At 47.2% G+C, this 18,217-nt stretch overlaps 1 protein-coding gene across 2 annotated transcripts in view; it reads left to right on the forward strand.

Moving 5' to 3' along the window:
• LOC117219885 (uncharacterized) overlaps positions 1-18,217 on the forward strand; it is a 45,021-nt gene that overhangs the window by 14,979 nt on the left and 11,825 nt on the right. For both annotated transcript variants that reach the window (XM_033469425.2, XM_033469426.2), the window contains exons 2-3: positions 8,986-9,104; positions 17,660-17,856. In XM_033469425.2, coding sequence (XP_033325316.2) covers positions 8,993-9,104; positions 17,660-17,856 — 309 coding nt within the window. In that variant the 5' untranslated portion in view covers positions 8,986-8,992. The remainder of the gene's footprint in view (positions 1-8,985; positions 9,105-17,659; positions 17,857-18,217) is intronic.

The raw sequence follows: 18,217 nt of genomic DNA on the forward strand, positions 1-18,217 counted from the left end.
ACATCGACGGAGCTGGACGAGTCCACGCTCCGTATGCAGTTTCGTTCTATGTTCGTTTCTTAGTCTTACTCACGGATCGTGCGAATTTCCGGAACTCCTTAAACAGCTGCTCTGACACCAGGCTGGCTTTGTCGATTGGCCACTGAAATCCTTCTCGAATCGCCGCCTGGCGTAGGTGTTCCCTGTCCTCTACGTAACGCTGACAATCGTAGAGGACGTGGTTTGGAGTTTCCTCCTCTCCACATTCGCACAACTCGTCGTCGACCAGGGCGAACGTCTTGAGCTTTGCACGGAAGTCTCCGTATCCGCTCAAGAACTGCGCTACATCATGGTCGACTCTGATCCAGCTCGCTGAGAGTCGGTCTGATACCTCGCCGAAGTATTGGAAGGTTTCCCTACCCTTCGTCGAGGACGACCATCTCTGCTGCCACATCTCTAAAGTCGCCTCCCTCAGCCTTCTGCGAACTTGGGCTTCGGTGACGACTTCGTCAGCCAATTCGGCCTGACTCACTTGATAGGTTCCATGTTGGAACCCGAGTTTCTTCCTGGCTTTGTACACGCAGCTGAACTCCGCTATCGCCAAGTCCACAGGTATCTCCCCGGCGATCACGGGGATCGCATCAGTGGAGACTGTCCTGTAGGCTTTGACGCAGCCAAGCAGAACATGCCTCTGCGCCCTGGTGAGCACTTTACTCGTCCCAGAGGTAAGGCGGTCTGCCCAGCCCGCGGCAGCATACGTGACGATTGGGACAAACAAGCCGCGGTACAAAGTACGCATCGTCCGATATCCCAATCCCCAGTTCGACTTAGCAATCCTTGCTAGCGCATTAAACGTTCGCAAGGACTTAGCATTCAAATACTCGACGTGGGAATGGATACCCAGTCCAGAGTCAAAATGCACGCCAAGGTAACGCACAAAGTCCTTGACGGCAATATTCCGACCTCCTACTTTTATCACAGGTGGCCTCTCTCTGTCGAGAGAGCCTTTCAAGAATATCATCTCGGTCTTGGTTGCAGACAGCGACAATTTCTGCTGGTCGCACCAGCGAGAAATGGTGTCCACAACCAATTGGCCATTGCTTTCTAGACCCTTCCTGCTGTTCGCAAAGATCAAGACAAGAAGGTCGTCTGCATAGGCGATGGGCTCGCAAGCGAGCCCGGCGTTCGATAAGAGCTGTAGAACCTCGTCGGAGACTAAGTTCCAACAGCTCGGACCAAGAATTGATCCCTGTGGGCAGCCCTTAGTGACTTTCTTCCGCACTGCACCGCGATCAGACACCATAGTCACCACGCGGCCGTCGAAGTAGTCGACCACCAATCTAAATAGGTTTTTTGGGCAGCCTCGCTTCCTCAACGCGTTGAGTATGCTTGGCCACCAGACATTATCAAAGGCCGCAGCAATGTCGAAGAGCAGACCCACGACGTACTTTTCCTCTCGACCGGACGCAAGCTCCCTCATCTTTACCACGGCATCAGTCGTGGATCGATGCGGCCTGAATCCGTATTGCCGATCGGAGGCGTAGTCGGGGTGCAAAAACGAACTAGCTAATCGCGTAGCGATTAGCTTCTCCAAGACTTTGCCTACGACCGAAAGCAAGCATATTGGTCTGTAGAACTTTATCTCCGTTTCAGGTTTCTCGGGTCCTTTAAGGATGGAAATGATGGACCCGACTTTCCATTCCACGGGAAAGACTCCGTGTGCCAGGCATCCGTTGTAGAGTCGGAGGAGCTCGCGTGAGATCGTATTAAACGAATGTTTTAGAATCTCCGGCTCGATCCGATCTAGGCCTGGACACTTGCCGCTCTTCAGTCGGTTGACCGCCGATCTGAGCTCCGAGAGGGTGAAGGGACTGGCGTCCTCACTCTCCGGCTCGATGGCAGCTTCCCTCCTGACTCGCGCATGATCCGGGGAGTCATTCGCGGGGCTATCGTCCGGAATTAACCCCTCCAGCAGCGCGGAAGCGGTGGAGTCCCAGTCTGTAGTGTAACCCTGGGCAGTGTTAAGATTTATATTTGAGATGACCGTGCTGGCTGTCATCTTCTGCCTCGTGATCTTATAAATGAGGCCCCAGGGTTCCTTGTTTCCCTGCTCGGTCACGAATGCACGCCAGCTGTGCGACCGAGCAGCTTTGATGGCGGCTTTGTAGGCCTTTCTCTGTTTGAGATACTCGGTCCTTTTGGCCGCCCTCTGCTCCTCTGAACATGCTGCGTTCTGCGAGGCTCGTCTAAGTTTATAGACTCGCCTCTTTTGCCTCGTCAGGTCGGCCGTCCACCATGGGACGGATTTTGAATGCCACTGCTTGGTTGGCATTGAGGAGTCGCACGCTTGGACGATCATTCTTTCGATCTCCTGTGCTAGATGTTCGACTTCCCCCTTATTGTTCAATGGATTGGGGGATATACTCCTCTTACTTTCCTGCAGCGCCTTGTCGAACTCGGGCCATTTTGCGCTTCGGAGTCGGAACCTTGGTAATAATCCGTTCCGGTTGGTGCTGCTGTTGCTACTAATTTCGGCAGCACCGTCCTCGGCGCAAAAACTCAAAGAAAACTCTATGACTCGGTGGTCGCTGGTCGTCAGGTCCTCGCGGACCTTCCAACCTCGCACCTTGTCGTAAATATCAGGTGTCGATAGTGTGACGTCGATGTATGACTGTCCACTAGGGCTGGAAAACGTCGGAGCGTTTCCAGCCTCGTTCAAGACAACCAAGCCATGGCTCACGATAAACTCTTCGAGTTTACGGCCTCTCACGTCCGTCTCCGCGCTGCCCCACTGGGCTGATTTTGCGTTAACGTCGGCAGAGATAATGACTCGGTTATGCTTAAGTGCGGAAAGAGCTCTCTCCAACCGCGCCAGACCTGATTCAACGTCATCGGACCATTGAAAGTACTGGCTGATCAGGAAGAAGCTCCCAAACGAACCCGAGATGCTGACACAGGACAAATGCGTGTCGCACAAGTTAGAGACTTTGACCACGGTTAGATCCGGGTTTCTGACCGCTATTGCAGCCATCACCGGATCGCCTGCCGTGATCAGCCTCGTTCTCAAGCCTAGCCCGGGCACAGTACCCCGCCAGCTATATGGCTCTTGTGCAAGCAACACATCTACCCCTCGCCTATGCATCTCAGTCCGGACTTCGTCGGTCACGTTTTGGGCCCGCTGCATGTTATGCTGCATGACCCGTATGACTCTCGAGCGTTGCCGGTCGTTTGTACTATCCATTCAATTCAAATTATTATTCTTGTCTGACGCGAGACATCTCCAAAACCAGCGCTTCCTGATAGGAGGCGCAGGCCGGGTCTCGCGACTTATGTTCAGATGGTCGCCCTCTGTCTTTACAGTTGGAGCAAACCGGAGGCTTGCTCTTCCTGTTACAGAGCGCATACCCGTGCCCTTTTTCGGCACAATGTCCGCAGACATCCTCTTTGAATTTGTAGCGCTTCGCCGTGTGCCCGAAGCGCTGGCACTTATAACATCGGGTGACCTGTATGAAGTCCCGCACACGACAGGAACTCCACCCGAGGTACACCCGGTCCCCTCTCTGCGCCAGCCGCCGACGAATCTGCGGACTGACGGCCACTACCCAGTTGGCTGTCTCCGGGGTCTTGCCAGCCATGCGACTGACCCGAACACCCGAAGGCACATCCTTCTGGGACGCCTCAGAGAGGTTTTGCCTCCAAAGACTGGAGGCAATTTCCTCCTTGCCCATCCCTTTCGGAATATCATAAATCAGGACCTCGGGGTCCCGTTTGCTAGGTAAGGAGACGGACAGTCCCGCACTCGCCAGCTTCTTATTCCCTACGAAGGCTTTTAGGTCCTCCTTGCGATCGGTTTCGACGACGATGCCACCGGAGTGGATGCGTCGAACCGATCTGACCCGGATCGCCTCCTTCGCAGGTTTCACGATCGACAGAACAGCTCTCTTAGTAGCATCGCTGCTCTGTCCTTTATCCTTTGGCGGGAAGATACGCACCACGTATTGTGTCGGTGGTCTTCTCGCCTCCGGAGTAGCTGACTGGTTGACCTTTGCCACTTGGGCGTAGGTCAACTGCGCGGCATTGGAGACCGTCTTCGGGAGGGTTCCCTTGGACGGCCCAGGTCGCACCGCACTCATTACGGCAGGACGCGCTTTTAGGTCCGCCCTGACCGCGGCGAGTTGCCCTTCGACGAAGCTGTTTCGTTGAATCAGCTCCTGAACCAACTCGTTGAGTGCTTCGACTTCTGCTAATATCTTCGACCCGGACTCCTTGTTGACTTTCGACTCGGGTCGAAAGCAAAAGGTCCGTATCTCCGATACTCGCCTGAAGGCTTCGTCTCTCACGAGATCGAGAGGCCGTACCTTATGCCCGGAAACCGTCCCCTTCGATTTCCTGGCCTGGTTTGCTGCGGCCTTGCCAGTAGGTGCGACTGGCTTGGCACGCTTCGACTTTTTGGTGACGGTTTTCCAACCGCCACCTTCGGGGTCTTCAACACGCACGGGTGCCGGTTGCACCTTCACGAGCGTGTCTTTGACTCGTTCGATTTTCTTGGGTTTCTCCTTCCCAGCCTTGCGGCCAGGGGAGTCCCCCGACTTGGGCGCTGTCCCCACGTTACCGGTGTCCGGCGCGCCTTCTTCCGTGGCCTCAGTTTTCACCGAGACCGCTCGCGTGGGTGTCACGCATCTCTCTAAGGTCACACGAGGATTGGCGATGTTTAACACCTTCCCGGACCTTGTCTTTTTCGCAGACGCAGGAGGGCTGACAGCTGCTGTTGTAGCTTCCGCGTCTGTGGCGACGGCTTCACTCCGAGTAGGAGCTGGACCCGCCGACTTAGGTCGTTCGATTTGTAAGTTTTTTGATCCCATATCGTGAATCTTTCTTTCATCCGGTACGCACCCCGGCCACCACCGACCCACACATTTTGGAACCCGCCATCAGGCTGGGTTAGGGCTACGCACCGGACATAGTCTGCTGACTGGGCCGATTACTCAACCCAGCCCGCGTCCTCACCCGTCAGAACCCACTCGCCGAAGCGTATGGTCGTTCCAAGCCGATTGACTGGACCAGGGCTGCTTTTCTCGTCCAGCCTCCCATCTAGCCAAAGCAGAGGCCAAAGGTACGTGTTGGGGACGTCTCACCCGCAGGAGAGGGCCCCCTCAGATCCTAGGATCCTCTTTTCCGACGACAAGGGTCGCCACGCACGGCAAACACGCGGGAGACAGCAGTCGGAGAGGCTGCCTCTTCCTCTCCACCACACTTCGTTCGGTTCGCTGCGTTTTGAGAATACGAGCTATCCAGCGGTACCTTATTTCGTGGAGGCTCAAGTGTGGCTAGGGCACGTTTGCCCCTTGCGGCCTGGGTTGCCCAGGTGATTGGTTGCATCCCGATTTCTAGATCCAGCGGCATGTTGCTACGTGGCGCGTTCAGACAACGAAAATGCGGCATTCCGGTCAGACCAGAAAAACCGCATAACGTGACGCAGGGGACTGCAGCCACAAGTGACAACAGTCCCCCGGTAGGGAGTAGTACAGCATATTCAATGCTGTACATGAACACGCCACAGCCCGTATGCTTAGTTCAGGGGCCTCGCCATTATGCGAAGTACTACATGTACAACGCACTGGCGGTCTCAAATACCCTCATCGCCGATGCATCTGATGCATCCGTCAACTCGGCAGCATTCACTCCGTCGGCGTGTTGCTTTGTGGCGTGTTCAGATAACGAAAATGCGGCATTCCAGTCAGACCAGAAAAACCGCATAACGTAACGCGGGGGACTGAAGCCACAAGTGACAACAGTCCCCCGGATGGGAGTAGTACAGCATGTTCAATACTGCACAAGAACACGCCACAGCCCGCTTGCTTAATCACGGGCCTCGTCATTATGCGAAGCACTACATGTACAACGCACTGACGGTCTCAAGTGTCTTCATCGCCGATGCACCTATCGACTCAGCAGCAACATTCAATCCGACGGCGTGTTGCTTCGTGGCGTGTTCAGACAACGAGAATGCGGCATTCCAGTTAGACCAGAAAAACCGCATAACGTAACGCGGGGGACTGCAGCCACAAGTGACAACAGTCCCCCGCTAGGGAGTAGTACAGCATATTCAATGCTGTACATGAACACGCCACAGCCCGCATGCTTAATCTCGGGCCTCGCCATTATGCGAAGTACTACATGTACGACGCACTGACGGTCTAAAATGCCTTCATCGTCGACGCACCCATCGACTCGGTAGTAGCAACAACCTTCGCGAGGACTAGTTCGGGGGTCGCCTCTCAACCCTGGGTGGCCACAGACCGCCACCGCCATAAAACTAGACAGTTCCCTTTCACGAGTTCATAACTCGACGAACGTAACGAGAAAGAGAGCGAAGCATTGCCTCTCCGCGGGACGACGGGCGAGAACGCCGCCACACGCCCGTATTCAAAGGTACAGTCGAACCTTGAGGAGTGGGGGAACCAGGTCCCCAGACCGGTGTAGGGGTCAGTGTAATATTAAATACTCCAGGTTCCCTACTATACGTGTGCACACTTCGAGGTTCAGAGACGGAGAGCCACGAGGAGGCGAGTGTGCTCCTCGTGATGGCGGTCAGAGAGCCGCCGCGCTTGCGCCATGCGCAGGTGGTCGGAGTGGGGGAACCACGTCCCCACAGACTCCCCCCCGAGTGTGAACGTACTCATTTTATTAACAAAAATATAAAAATTTTACATCTTATGGCGTACTAATTCTACTGGGACGGTATCTCGAACGCTTATAATTGACTTATGGGCTACTACATACATTGAAATTTACAATTTGGTGGTCGGCGCAAATCTCGCCGGACCAGGATCTCCCACACACCCGATTAGCGACAGCGGGGCTGAGAACAGTCGCGGCTCGAACTGGGCTCCTTGGTCCGTAGTAATGACCTTGGGAGCCCCGTAGCGCGACACCCACGTCTCGAAGAACGCTCTTGCCACCGACTGCGTCGAAGTGTCCCGCAGAGGAGCAGCCTCTACCCAGCGGGAGAATCGGTCAATGACCGTTAAACAATAACTGTACCCGTCCGACACGGGCAGCGGGCCAACAATGTCCAAATGGACATGGTCGAATCGACCACCGGGGCAACAAAGTGCTCGGGCAAGTGGCTAGTATGCCGTGAGACTTTAGCTCGCTGACATTTAATGCACTGCTTGCACCACCGAGCAACATCCCGGTGAATGTTGGGCCAAATGTACCGCTGTCTAATTAATCTGTCGGAAACCCTGGCACTCGGATGAGCCAGATTATGTACAGTATCAAGGACTGTCCTTCGTAACTTCGCGGGAATCTATGGGCGGATCGTCTCACCAGATATTTCACAAAATATCGGTATATATATTAGGTGGGCGCGGCACCTTCATAATTAAGTCTCTCACAGTGGCCGGGTCCTCACGATAGAACGTGGGCATTTTGGAAGAGCGGTAGCTCTCAATTTTGTCCGATGCCGCTGCGTCCGTGCTCTTGTCGGCTGCCATGCTGTCCCTATCGCACGCGCACACCAAGGTGGCCGCCGCTCAGCGCAATAGTGCTGAATCATAGCAAGATGGCCGCCATACCGCGCAAAAGTGCTGAATCACGGCATTATATTCGACACGCGCGTTTCCGGGGTCTCGGTGAGTTCCGAGAGCTTCGGACGGTGAAATTACTGGCGATATCTCACCGAATATGCACCGGTGGCGTAGATTCCGTCCGCAACTGCGTATCACCCGATCTTCCGGGCCCCAGGAAATCCTGCGGTCTCCGGACGGTATGGTTACGGGCGGACCGTGTCGAAAAGGCGCCGGTGACGGTGGCTTTATGCTTTACCTCAGCGGGGAGCAGGCCGTCCAGGAATTGTGCTGGGAACCTCCGGAGCCAGCGTAGTCTTCCACGTGGTCGAAGCCACAGGTGGTTTTCCGGCTGGAAATCGATGAAAAGGCGCCGGTGACGATGGCTTCACGCAGTCCCTTCCAGTTGCACAATTGGCCGGCGGCAGTAGGCTTCTATCTCGTCAACGTTGATGCACACGGAAAAATGCGTTCTTAATCGAACGTCGGGGTCACCAATGTGGGGTTCAGTGTGAAATTAAATACTCCAGGTTCCCTACTATACGTGTGCACACTTCGAGGTTCAGAGACGGAGAGCCACGAGGAGGTGAGTGTGCTCCTCGTGATGGCGGTCAGAGAGCCGCCGCGCCTGCGCCATGCGCAGGTGGTCGGAGTGGGGGAACCACGTCCCCACACCGGGAGCACGTTCCCGCCATCTGCTGTTGTATAATGACACTTGTCTCGCGCTGCGTTTGTTTTGCGTTCGCGACTCCATGCTCCCCAGGATTACCCAGTGCAATTCTCCAATTCTCGCGCTTACATAATTGGGTGATTCTGAGAACCCAATCAGCGACCAGACGAATTTCCCAGAATCAGGCTCGTATTTCGCGAATTCGGTCTCTCGCACTCGTACGTTCTGAAGACAGTAAGACGCCTCTCACTGTGCCGATTCCCGTTCGATCGTTCTAAGGAACAGTTACAGAACTCTCTTCTCATTTCTCGTTCGCTTTTCCTTACCGTGTTTCCTTTCATTATATTTCAACGTGTTCAGTACAGGTGTTTGTCTCATTATACCGTTTATTCTTATTTCGTCTTCTTGTATATTTCCGTTCAACATGCATCTCAAATATAGTCCGCTTTACTTGTTAAATATAGTTCAGCTAAATATTCGCTCGCGCCTACAAGTTTCTCTTCAACCTATCACTTCTCGCACAGCGCTGTGCGATATTCGGCGACTCTTTTCGGCCACTCAAGTCCGGATCAACCTTGTTAATTTAAATGTTGTCCTTTATTTTAAAAATCTGTACATGCCATAAATATATAACGAATCACAGTTTACTCATATTACTTGTACCGTAGAAATATCGATGTTAAGCTGAATTATTTTCTAACGCGTTGTGCAAAACTACTTACATTCGATTCGCACTAATATTTGGCACTGGCCTGATTTGCGTAGGACATATATGACGGAGATTCGACTAGAGTTGAAGGAAGCTTCGCAGGATGTCGGTCTGGTTGGTTTGATGTCACCGAAATCGAATGTCACCGTTCAAAATAATTCTACCTACCTGGACGGTAAGTAGAAAACCTTGAAAAGTCTGAGAAACTCTAGTTTTTAAGTTTTCATTCAATATTATAGAAAGCATTGAAATAACTTCAGACATTCTCCTATGCCCCTTTCTTAGCTGCTGCGCGAGTTAGTTAACCCTCCCGGTGATGGGGCATTGAGTCCTGTGCCAGAGTCATTTCTGACTCTCATTGCTATTTCACCGATGCGGGAGTTTGAGCCGCATCAAGATAACATCTATAGAAATGCGCACAGATGTCTCCGCTGCAAATTGATGGAGATTACGATGGAGAGCCTAAAGCTAGGAGGTTAAAAATGGCTTCGGCACTGTATTCGAAGGGTTAACTGTTTCGAACGTTTGTATATACAGTTCAGGACAGAAAATATGACACGCTATTCTCATTTATGTTTTGATAAAATTGGTCGGAAATCATAATAAGAGCGAAATAATCATGATTATACATAAAAAACAAACGCGTAAAACATTTTTGGTATGGAACTTTGACGTTGTTATGAGTTATAACAAATCAAAGATGGCAAAAATCGTAGTTTTATCACGATTTTGACCAAAAAACTGGAAGGAATCTGTAGTTTCTTACATCTTTCAACGGTTGTAGCTCGACTCTGGGTTAATCGATTTCGATGAAATTTTCAGCATGCATATGAGTTACCGAGATCTACGAGAGGCATTTTTTAAATTTTCGTTATAACGAAAATTTAAAATGGGTTCAGATAAAAAAGTTTAAAAACGAGAGTTTTTTATTTTTTTTTGTCATTCCAAATAATAGCAAAATTTAAAAAAAAAGGATTTTGGTCATCATCTGGTAAACTAGTCTCGCTATCATCTGAAAAAATTCAAGTCCCTTAGTTCAGTTTTAAAAAAGTTATTGCGTTTCAAAAGGCGTTCGAACACTTTCGTGAGCCACTGTACATTACTATGAATACACTGTAACGATTCGAAGGCGATTCGGAGGCGATATGCCACGATTCAACGATCACGTACCTAGTACTATTTTGTATTGCCTTCCGGAAATTCGCGTTGCGTGCCCGATCACAAACACGGCATTCATTCCTGCAGAATAAATAAAAAAAATCTTTCTCTACTAATATCGATCACGCAAAAACCAAACCTCGCATTAACCCTTTCGGTACGAGCGCCGGATATATCCGGTATCCATCTGATGACCAATATGGACGAGTGCCGAATACATCTGGCATCCGTGTAAGCCATATTTCTGTAGGCCCTTTACAGAATGTTTACAGGAAACATTTAAGAAAGATTTAGTAACGGATTAAGCACAGTCATTACTTAACGCTTAAGAAAATCTTTGTACAAAAGTGGACTGACCCTGCGTTATGTGCGCATTTTTTTGTTGTTAAAGAACATTACAATAAGCCGATTTCATTTTGGAAATCGATAATTTGGAGCGATTAATCGAAATTCGAATTGAATTCAAACAAAAGGAAAATATATAAGGCGGGTTGTTTTAATGACATCCAAGTAGGTAATTTAACTATTATTGATTGAAGACTGACACTGCTGCTAAATATATTGAATTATTAAATGAAGATTTATTTCAGTCCTGCGTGTTTTAACACGATAACGATCCGAAACACACGGCAAAAATAGATAAAAAATTTTTTGAAGAAAATGGTATTTCGGTAATCCTTTGGTCACCTCAGAGTCCAGATTTAAATTCTATAAAGCATCTATGAGATGAACTAGAGCTACAAATTCCACGAAATCAACGATATAGAAAATCGGACTTCATTGCAGCCATAAAAAGCAAATGGAATAAAATTACGGCAAATATTTTGGAAAAATTACTAAATAGCATGCCCCGTCGCTTACTAAAGGTTATTAAAGCTAAAGATTATCAAACCTCTTATTAATTAATTTAAAATCGATTATTTGTTATACTGTATCTCATAAAAATAGTAGCTGAGGTCATTTGAAGTAACTTTTTCCTTTGCAAAAATGCAATCTGCGGCTTTGTTTACGAGTTATTAACGAAAAACACTGACCAATGAGAGGTGACAGCGCGAAGTTCGAGAGCCCGCAGCATGAGGCTTTGACAGATGGTCGGGACGGACTCGAGCCGCGTTCGAAGTATTGAACAAGTGACGAAGCGAGAACATTCCGGATTTTTTTTTTACTACGTAACAGTGATATTTTTAAGAAAAACGCTGTTCACCTTTACTTTAGAACGTCTGAAGAATATTTACTAATTTTTCGGACCCGCAATAATAAGTAATTTAACCGTGACGGCCGTTTTAATTTTCTAGTGTGCATGACACCTCGTGTGTAACATGTGAAATTTTTATGCAAGGTGTACAGTGAAGATTAACAAAGTTCGTAAATGATATTTTAATTTAAATAATTCCGTGTCCGAACACAGTTCAACGAATGATTCGCAAAGCTGATTTAATAATAAATAATCGCGTTAAGGGACGTAAAGGATTTGTTTATTAGAGAAATATGAAAAATATTATCAATAAGAAACTCAGCCATTTAGTTCAGGATGCATTTGCTGGCTGGACTTGTGGCTCTCGATGTCGAAGGGCACTGACCTCGTACAACGTACAGCTGATCTTTCACTGCACTGTCACCAAACACTGATCACTTAATTAATCACTGATAATCCGAAGCACTTGTGGATATCACGAGGGATGACTGAGACTCGTTCGCGGATAATCGTTTATTCGACGCGTAAACCAGGCTTACCAGTGATTGGAGTTGCCTACAGGATGTAAAATTCATTTGAATAAGTGGTTGGAGAACAAATATTTGCAAAAAGACTCCAACTTAAAACAATTATATTGATTAATATGATAAAAGGATGGAGGGAAAAAGGAAAGGAGGGTAAGGTAGATCAACAATGTGGAAGCGAGGGGTGTTGAATTGAGTGTGTAGTGTTAATGTTACCATGGTGTATTGTGGAAGTGAGAGAAAACAAGTCGAGCTGAGTTAATTATTAGAGAGCGGAGTTAAGTATTAGTTAAAGGCTCGAGAAATAATAGATTTCTGGGCTACAGTGAAGTATGCTAATTAACGAAACGCTGCTCGATCAGTTGTATTTTTTTTATAAGTTGTGGCGAGGTGTATTCGTTCCTGCCAGCTGTGCCGGCTTGCCGAATAAGTGACGTCAATGGTGTTGACTACATGAAGTAAGTATCTGTAAGGAATATGAGTTGTGGAGAAAATTTGCAAAAAACTCCATGATGAGCGAGGTGGAGGAGAGGTGGGGCGGGAGGAGGAAAGAAGGAAGAGGAGATTGGGGATGTAGGTTGCTATGTAGGTTGATTGCTATGTAGGTAAGTAAGTGTAAGTAAATGTAAGTAAGAATTGAGTCAACAGAGGTTGGATTGTAGGAAAGATTGTTAGCGATTAGGTGAGGTAAGAGTTTTATGGTGTGTTGCAGTGGGCAGAGCCTGTGAGTGCAGCTTGCTGACGGTGTAATTATATCGATTGTGAGGGTTGAGGCTCCAGTACAGTATATGATGTTGCTATGGGGCGTGTCCTGTGTGGGAGGTTAGTGTAAGCCTTGTGGTGTGAACTGAAAAAAGAGGCCGAGAGAATTACAAGCGTGTGTCTATGTAAAGATTGTAGGTGATTAGAGGGAGTAAATCACTATGAGAAGATAAGCAGAGTTTCGATGTTTTCGTGGGCGGGTCGGGCCCAGCATGCCGTTAGAGCGATTAAGGTTGAGCAAAACCCCGAAGAGTTAAACGTGTGCAATCCAGGTTGAGAAATGCGAAAGGAAATTCGATTTTGATTCTATAGGGGATTTTGAGTCTACCGTAAGTCGCTGTGTGGGAAATTAATGGGTTGTTGTGGGTGGCAGTTTTGAAATCTGGCTATAAGATTATAGAGGTAGACGTTTATATTGGGGATTTCAGTTTTTCGGAGGAGTGTTTCGATAGGAAAACGGCGGCGAAAACCAGTTATTATTTTTAGGATTTTGTTTTGAGTTGTTGTAAGTATTCGGAATAGCTTCTGAGTTTTGGGATACGCGGATCACCAGACGCGTGGCTCCATATGTGAGTATGGGTCTGATCCAGACCTTGGATATCATCAGTCTTAGCTTTAGACTGAGACGCGATTGGGATTAAGGACGTGCATGAGGTTGTAAGTGGCTTGGATAGCTTTAGTGGCCCTGTCTTTGGCGGTGACTAACCAATTGAGATTTCGATTAATTTTGAGCTCGAGGTAAGTAACTGTTGGAAACCAAGGAAGTGCATGTTGCTGGATGTGCAGCAGGGGTAATTGACGATTTGGTTCTCTGCGTCTGAGGGTAAGAAGAATTGCTTGAGTTTTGGATGGGTTTATTAGGAGTTTCCAGGTTTTGAACAAACAGTCCACGGAGTTGTGGTATTTTTGCATGTGAGACAGGAGTTCTGTGAGTTGCCAGGATAATGTTAACAAGGCGGTGTCGTCAGCAAATTGTACCAAGGAGCATTGGTCTTGTGTAGGGATGTCATTGATATACAAGTTCTAAGAATTTCTCTGATATACGAGTTCAAAGAATCTGACCAAGGATAGATCCTTGGGGGATTCCAGCGGGAATGATGTGATGTCTAGATTAGTAGCCGGTGATTTGGACCAAAATTTTTCTGTTGGTGAGGTAGGATTGAATGATTCGGATGATGTGTGTATGAAAGCCGAGGCGGTGCAATTTATATAGCAGCGTATCGTGCCAGACCGAGTCAAAAGCTTTGGCAAGGTCTAGTAGGACTAGTACAGAGTAACGACGAGTGTTCATTTGCTGGGTGATCAGTTGCGATAAACGGAGGATTTGATGAGTGGTGGAGTGACCTTTACGAAAACCGAATTGTTATATGATTGAGATGTTACGATCTGTTACGGTGTTTAGAATTAGGTGAAATATACATTTCTCCATAATTTTGCCACATAACGGTAGGAGACTAATGGGTCTGAAGTTATTGGGTGCATTTCTGGGTTCACCCGGGATGATCTTTGCTAATGTGGGGTAATAGCCTGCTATGTATGCGGATTTTATAATGTAATATAACTGGAGTATTATTTTGGTTGACGCGTTTTTGAGCATGGGAACAGTTATGCGGTCAGGCCCAGGAGCTTTCTTGGTCTTGAGTTTCTTAATGATAGGGGCGCTTTGCAAAGAGATCGCCACAGTTAACTGGTTAATATGAGTTTCGAAAATGATACACGGTTTTTTGCAACTGCTAGTTGATCGGTTTGCTGAAGGCTTTTTGGTAAATAGCTCCGGGGGTCTGACCGTTACTAGTTCCGGAGTTTTAGATGGCTGAGAGGAAGGAGATTTACGCGAGAGAGATAGCGACGGAGCTTTAGAGCACGACGGCTTCGGGGACGATTGTTCAAGCTAGGCATGCTGGGCTCGTTAGTATAGGCACTAGTAAGATTGTCTGCTATGACACCATGAATGAACCAAGATTAAATTCATGGTCAGCAGTAATATTAAGACCAGAACTCACCGGTGATGTTTCCTTCGACGAACGTAGCTGCTGTAACTGCCGTGCCGCTCGAGTATGGGGACTGTCCCGCATGTCACCTTCCCCTGGTCAAGAAACCTAGCGCGTGGCAAAATATCTTCGTGACAACTGTTCATATCAACTACGATGGACGTGCTAATATTCAAGTGAGCAGTTCGGGAGTTGGATATTTCGATTCCGAAAAGTCTAAGCTGAGTCGCTTCGGTTGTAGAAATGGCCATTTTTTTATTATACTTGAGATATTTACAATATTCGACGAGCGTTGCTGCTGTAACTGCCGCGCCGCACACGAATATGGGGACTGCCCCGCATGCCACCTTCCCCTGGTCCGAAATATTTTGAATGGAAGTATAAAACTATGTAACTTGTCAATCTGTATTATCGACTGCAACTAACTATAGTCACTGACAAGCACGTCTATGGTGCATCTTTTTGGTTGGAAGAGAACTGTGGCGCTAGTAGTGAAAAATGTCGGAACCTCGAGGTGGTGTTTCAGATCCACTAGCCGTATGTCTTAATTAAGTAAGTAATCAACTGAAAATACACTCCATTGCCTTTGTACATGCATTATCTCGGTTGCTTCGGTTGTGAATTTTCGATTCGAGCTCTAAATCTCTCGATATTTACGAAAAACTGTTAGCGGCGGCCATCTTGTGACGTCATGCTCATGAGATTGACACCACTCTGGCCGAATATTGCAAATATCTCTTCAATAACTGCAAAACGGATATTTCTACAACCGAAGTTCCCGAGTTTAGTCTTTTGGGAATCTAAATTTTCCACTTGCAAACTGCACACTTCGATATTAAAGCGTCAGTTTTAGTGGATGTAAACCTCTGCAAACTAATATACGTATATGGTTTTTCTTTTATGTGTGGGTTGTCATAGTCGTGCTCATATTCTGCGATATTCAGAGGATTCTGCTGCTCAGATTGGCCGGAGGCTTTGAGTGATTGTCTGAGGCCAGGTCTTGATTGTAATTTCCGGATTATACGGTCATATTTGTCGCCGGGCTTGACCTGATAATTTTTTCTTAGTAGGTGGCACCACTGATTTTGACGTATGGAGAATTAAGAGGGAATGAAAATGAAATGATTAACGAGGTTTTGATTGAGTTGCGAGTGAAAAGATTTGGAGGTGGTTGTGGTGGTGTACTGCGGGCAGAAGATTGATGAGAAAGGAAAGAGATGAGAACGGAGGACACAATGAAGAGAAGGTAGGAAAGAGGAAGGTCGAGAAAATGAAGTAGAAGAAGAGAGAAGAGAAGAAAAAGGGAGGAGAAGAAGAAAAGAATAGGAGAGAGGAAGGAAGAGTAGAAAAGGAGAAAGATAGACAAAAGAGAGAAAAGATAAAGAGGTTACTAAGGGGGAAGGGAAAAGGGAATATGAGGAGAAGGGGGGAGGAGGGACTAGGGTTGGAAAGGGAGTGAAGGACCGGTTATCGTACAATACACTCACTCACAGATCGAAGAAGCACTAAAAAATTAGAAGTGTATGCAACTGCACTGAATTAAGCAGTACAAGCGACGCAAGGAAGTGCTGTAAGCACAATGAGGTAGACAAGCTAGCGTGGTGTAGACACATCCGCACTGTTCGGTGCGCGACATGGAATGCTAACGCTGACAAACGAAACGCTGTTCGATCTGTGTCGCGCTCGCGATTTTGGTAACATAGCGCGGGCCATGGAGAGTGTCCCCATTGTCGCGGCGTTCGCTCACCGCGGCGCTGATTAGCGCGCAACGGTCCGCTTTTCGCGAGCTCTATGTTAATTGGTCCGCACTTTCACATGACTTCGGCGACCGCGACCGCAGTCGCGGCGGTAGCCTACGTGACTGTTGGCTTGTTGCGGTATGCTCCCCTGCCCCCGCAGCGCGACCGTGCCGTCTTGCGACGGAACCTTTCGTTCCAAGCTTATTATTATAGATTGTTTATTAATTAACCCGAATGCAGTTTAAATTAGTCCGATTTCCATTGTATATCGAATGATTTTAAACGGAAGAATTTCATTGATGCTACGATTGTAAAAATAACGCAACAATTACCAAAAAAATGAAATTTTCTTTATCGCACGTTTATTTGGTACTGATCACGTTGACCCCTTTAATTGCCGAACTTCTTGCACGCATCTTGCGCGCTTAAGCGTACGCTACAGTACAATCAAAATTGACATTTAAAGAATTATATCAGTGTTGCAACAAAATGTACATAAACGATTACGCGTCTTTGGTTGGAAAAATTTACCACATCCATCATTTCCTCTCCGATATACAGGGTGTCCTAAAAATGTCTTGCAATCTGAAAGTGGTGGCTTCCTCGGGTCATTCGAAGCAACTTTTTCCTTTACAAAAATTTTTTCCGAGGCACCGTTAACGAGTTATTAACGAAAAACAGTGACCAATGAAAAGCGAGCTCAGCTGGCGCGAGGCGACCGAGCCAATGAGCGGAACTGGGCTTCGCGCGCTGGTTGGCTTGGCCGCCTCGCGTCAGCCGTACTCGATTCTTATTGGTCACTGTTTCTGGTTAATAACTCGTTAACGATGCCTCGGAGAAAATTTTTGTAAAGGAAGAAGCTGCTTCAAATGATCCGAGAAACCCGCCATTTCCGGATTGCGAGACGTTTTTGGGATACCCTGTATAAATACATTCACCCTAGGAATTTTCTATATCGTATCTATTTCGCTTACATAGTGAAACTTCTTTCAGTAGGGAAAGAAATGATAATATTGAAAATCCACAAAAAGAAACATTGAAATGTATTTTATAGAGAGATCATCGAAAGTTTTATAATGGTTATATAATGTCTTCTCTGCTAGAATGACAGAAAAAGATTACGAAATGACGGAATGATTTCACTTTTTTCATAAAATTTCGAAGATTTGTCTTAGATGTTAGTCTAAATTAATATCGTAATATTATTTTTGTCCATGACTGTATGTCTGGCGCATTGTTGAAATTTCAATAAGGCCTTTCAAAAATCTGTTCGATAAGAGACGAAGTTAAAAAAATAATACTTGGAATTTATATCTGTTCGCTTTAAAATGTCTTGATTGTATCGAAATGAATTGAAACAGGTATTCCGGAGGCGGGCATTATCATGATCAAAATTGAGGAGACTTTCATTGTTCTTCTGGTTCTTTTTCTCTGGATCGTGGCAGTTGCTTTATTCTTTAATCGATGGGGTAAGATCAGAATGTTGGAGCCGTCTCAACCTAAATATCAGGACCAACACAGACAAAGCTGTCCAGCCATCGACCAAAATCTACTTCAGGTAGGTTCGGCGTTTCTGATAGAATTTTTAGGATATGAATGATGCGAAATTATTAGCAAATTATATTTCCAAGATGCCTGCAATATTACAAAAAAAAAACATAACGCGATCTTCAAAGGCAAACCACGCAGTTCGACATTTTACAAATATATGAATTATCCTACTTAAACGCGTGCTAGATTTTTAACAACTTTAGAAATAGTTCTTCCTGTCCAGGCTTTCGTATAACCCGTGACCTGGTATAATTATTTTCTCACTATTTCACAAGTATTGCAACTATCTTCGTCAGGGGTCAAAGACACACTGGAACTGGTGCGTGCTTGGTCGTGTTACACTTAATGCTGTAGAGCTTGTTCACGCT

Source organism: Megalopta genalis, chromosome 1, assembly GCF_051020955.1.
Source record: "Megalopta genalis isolate 19385.01 chromosome 1, iyMegGena1_principal, whole genome shotgun sequence".
NCBI classification, from domain to species: domain Eukaryota; kingdom Metazoa; phylum Arthropoda; class Insecta; order Hymenoptera; family Halictidae; genus Megalopta; species Megalopta genalis.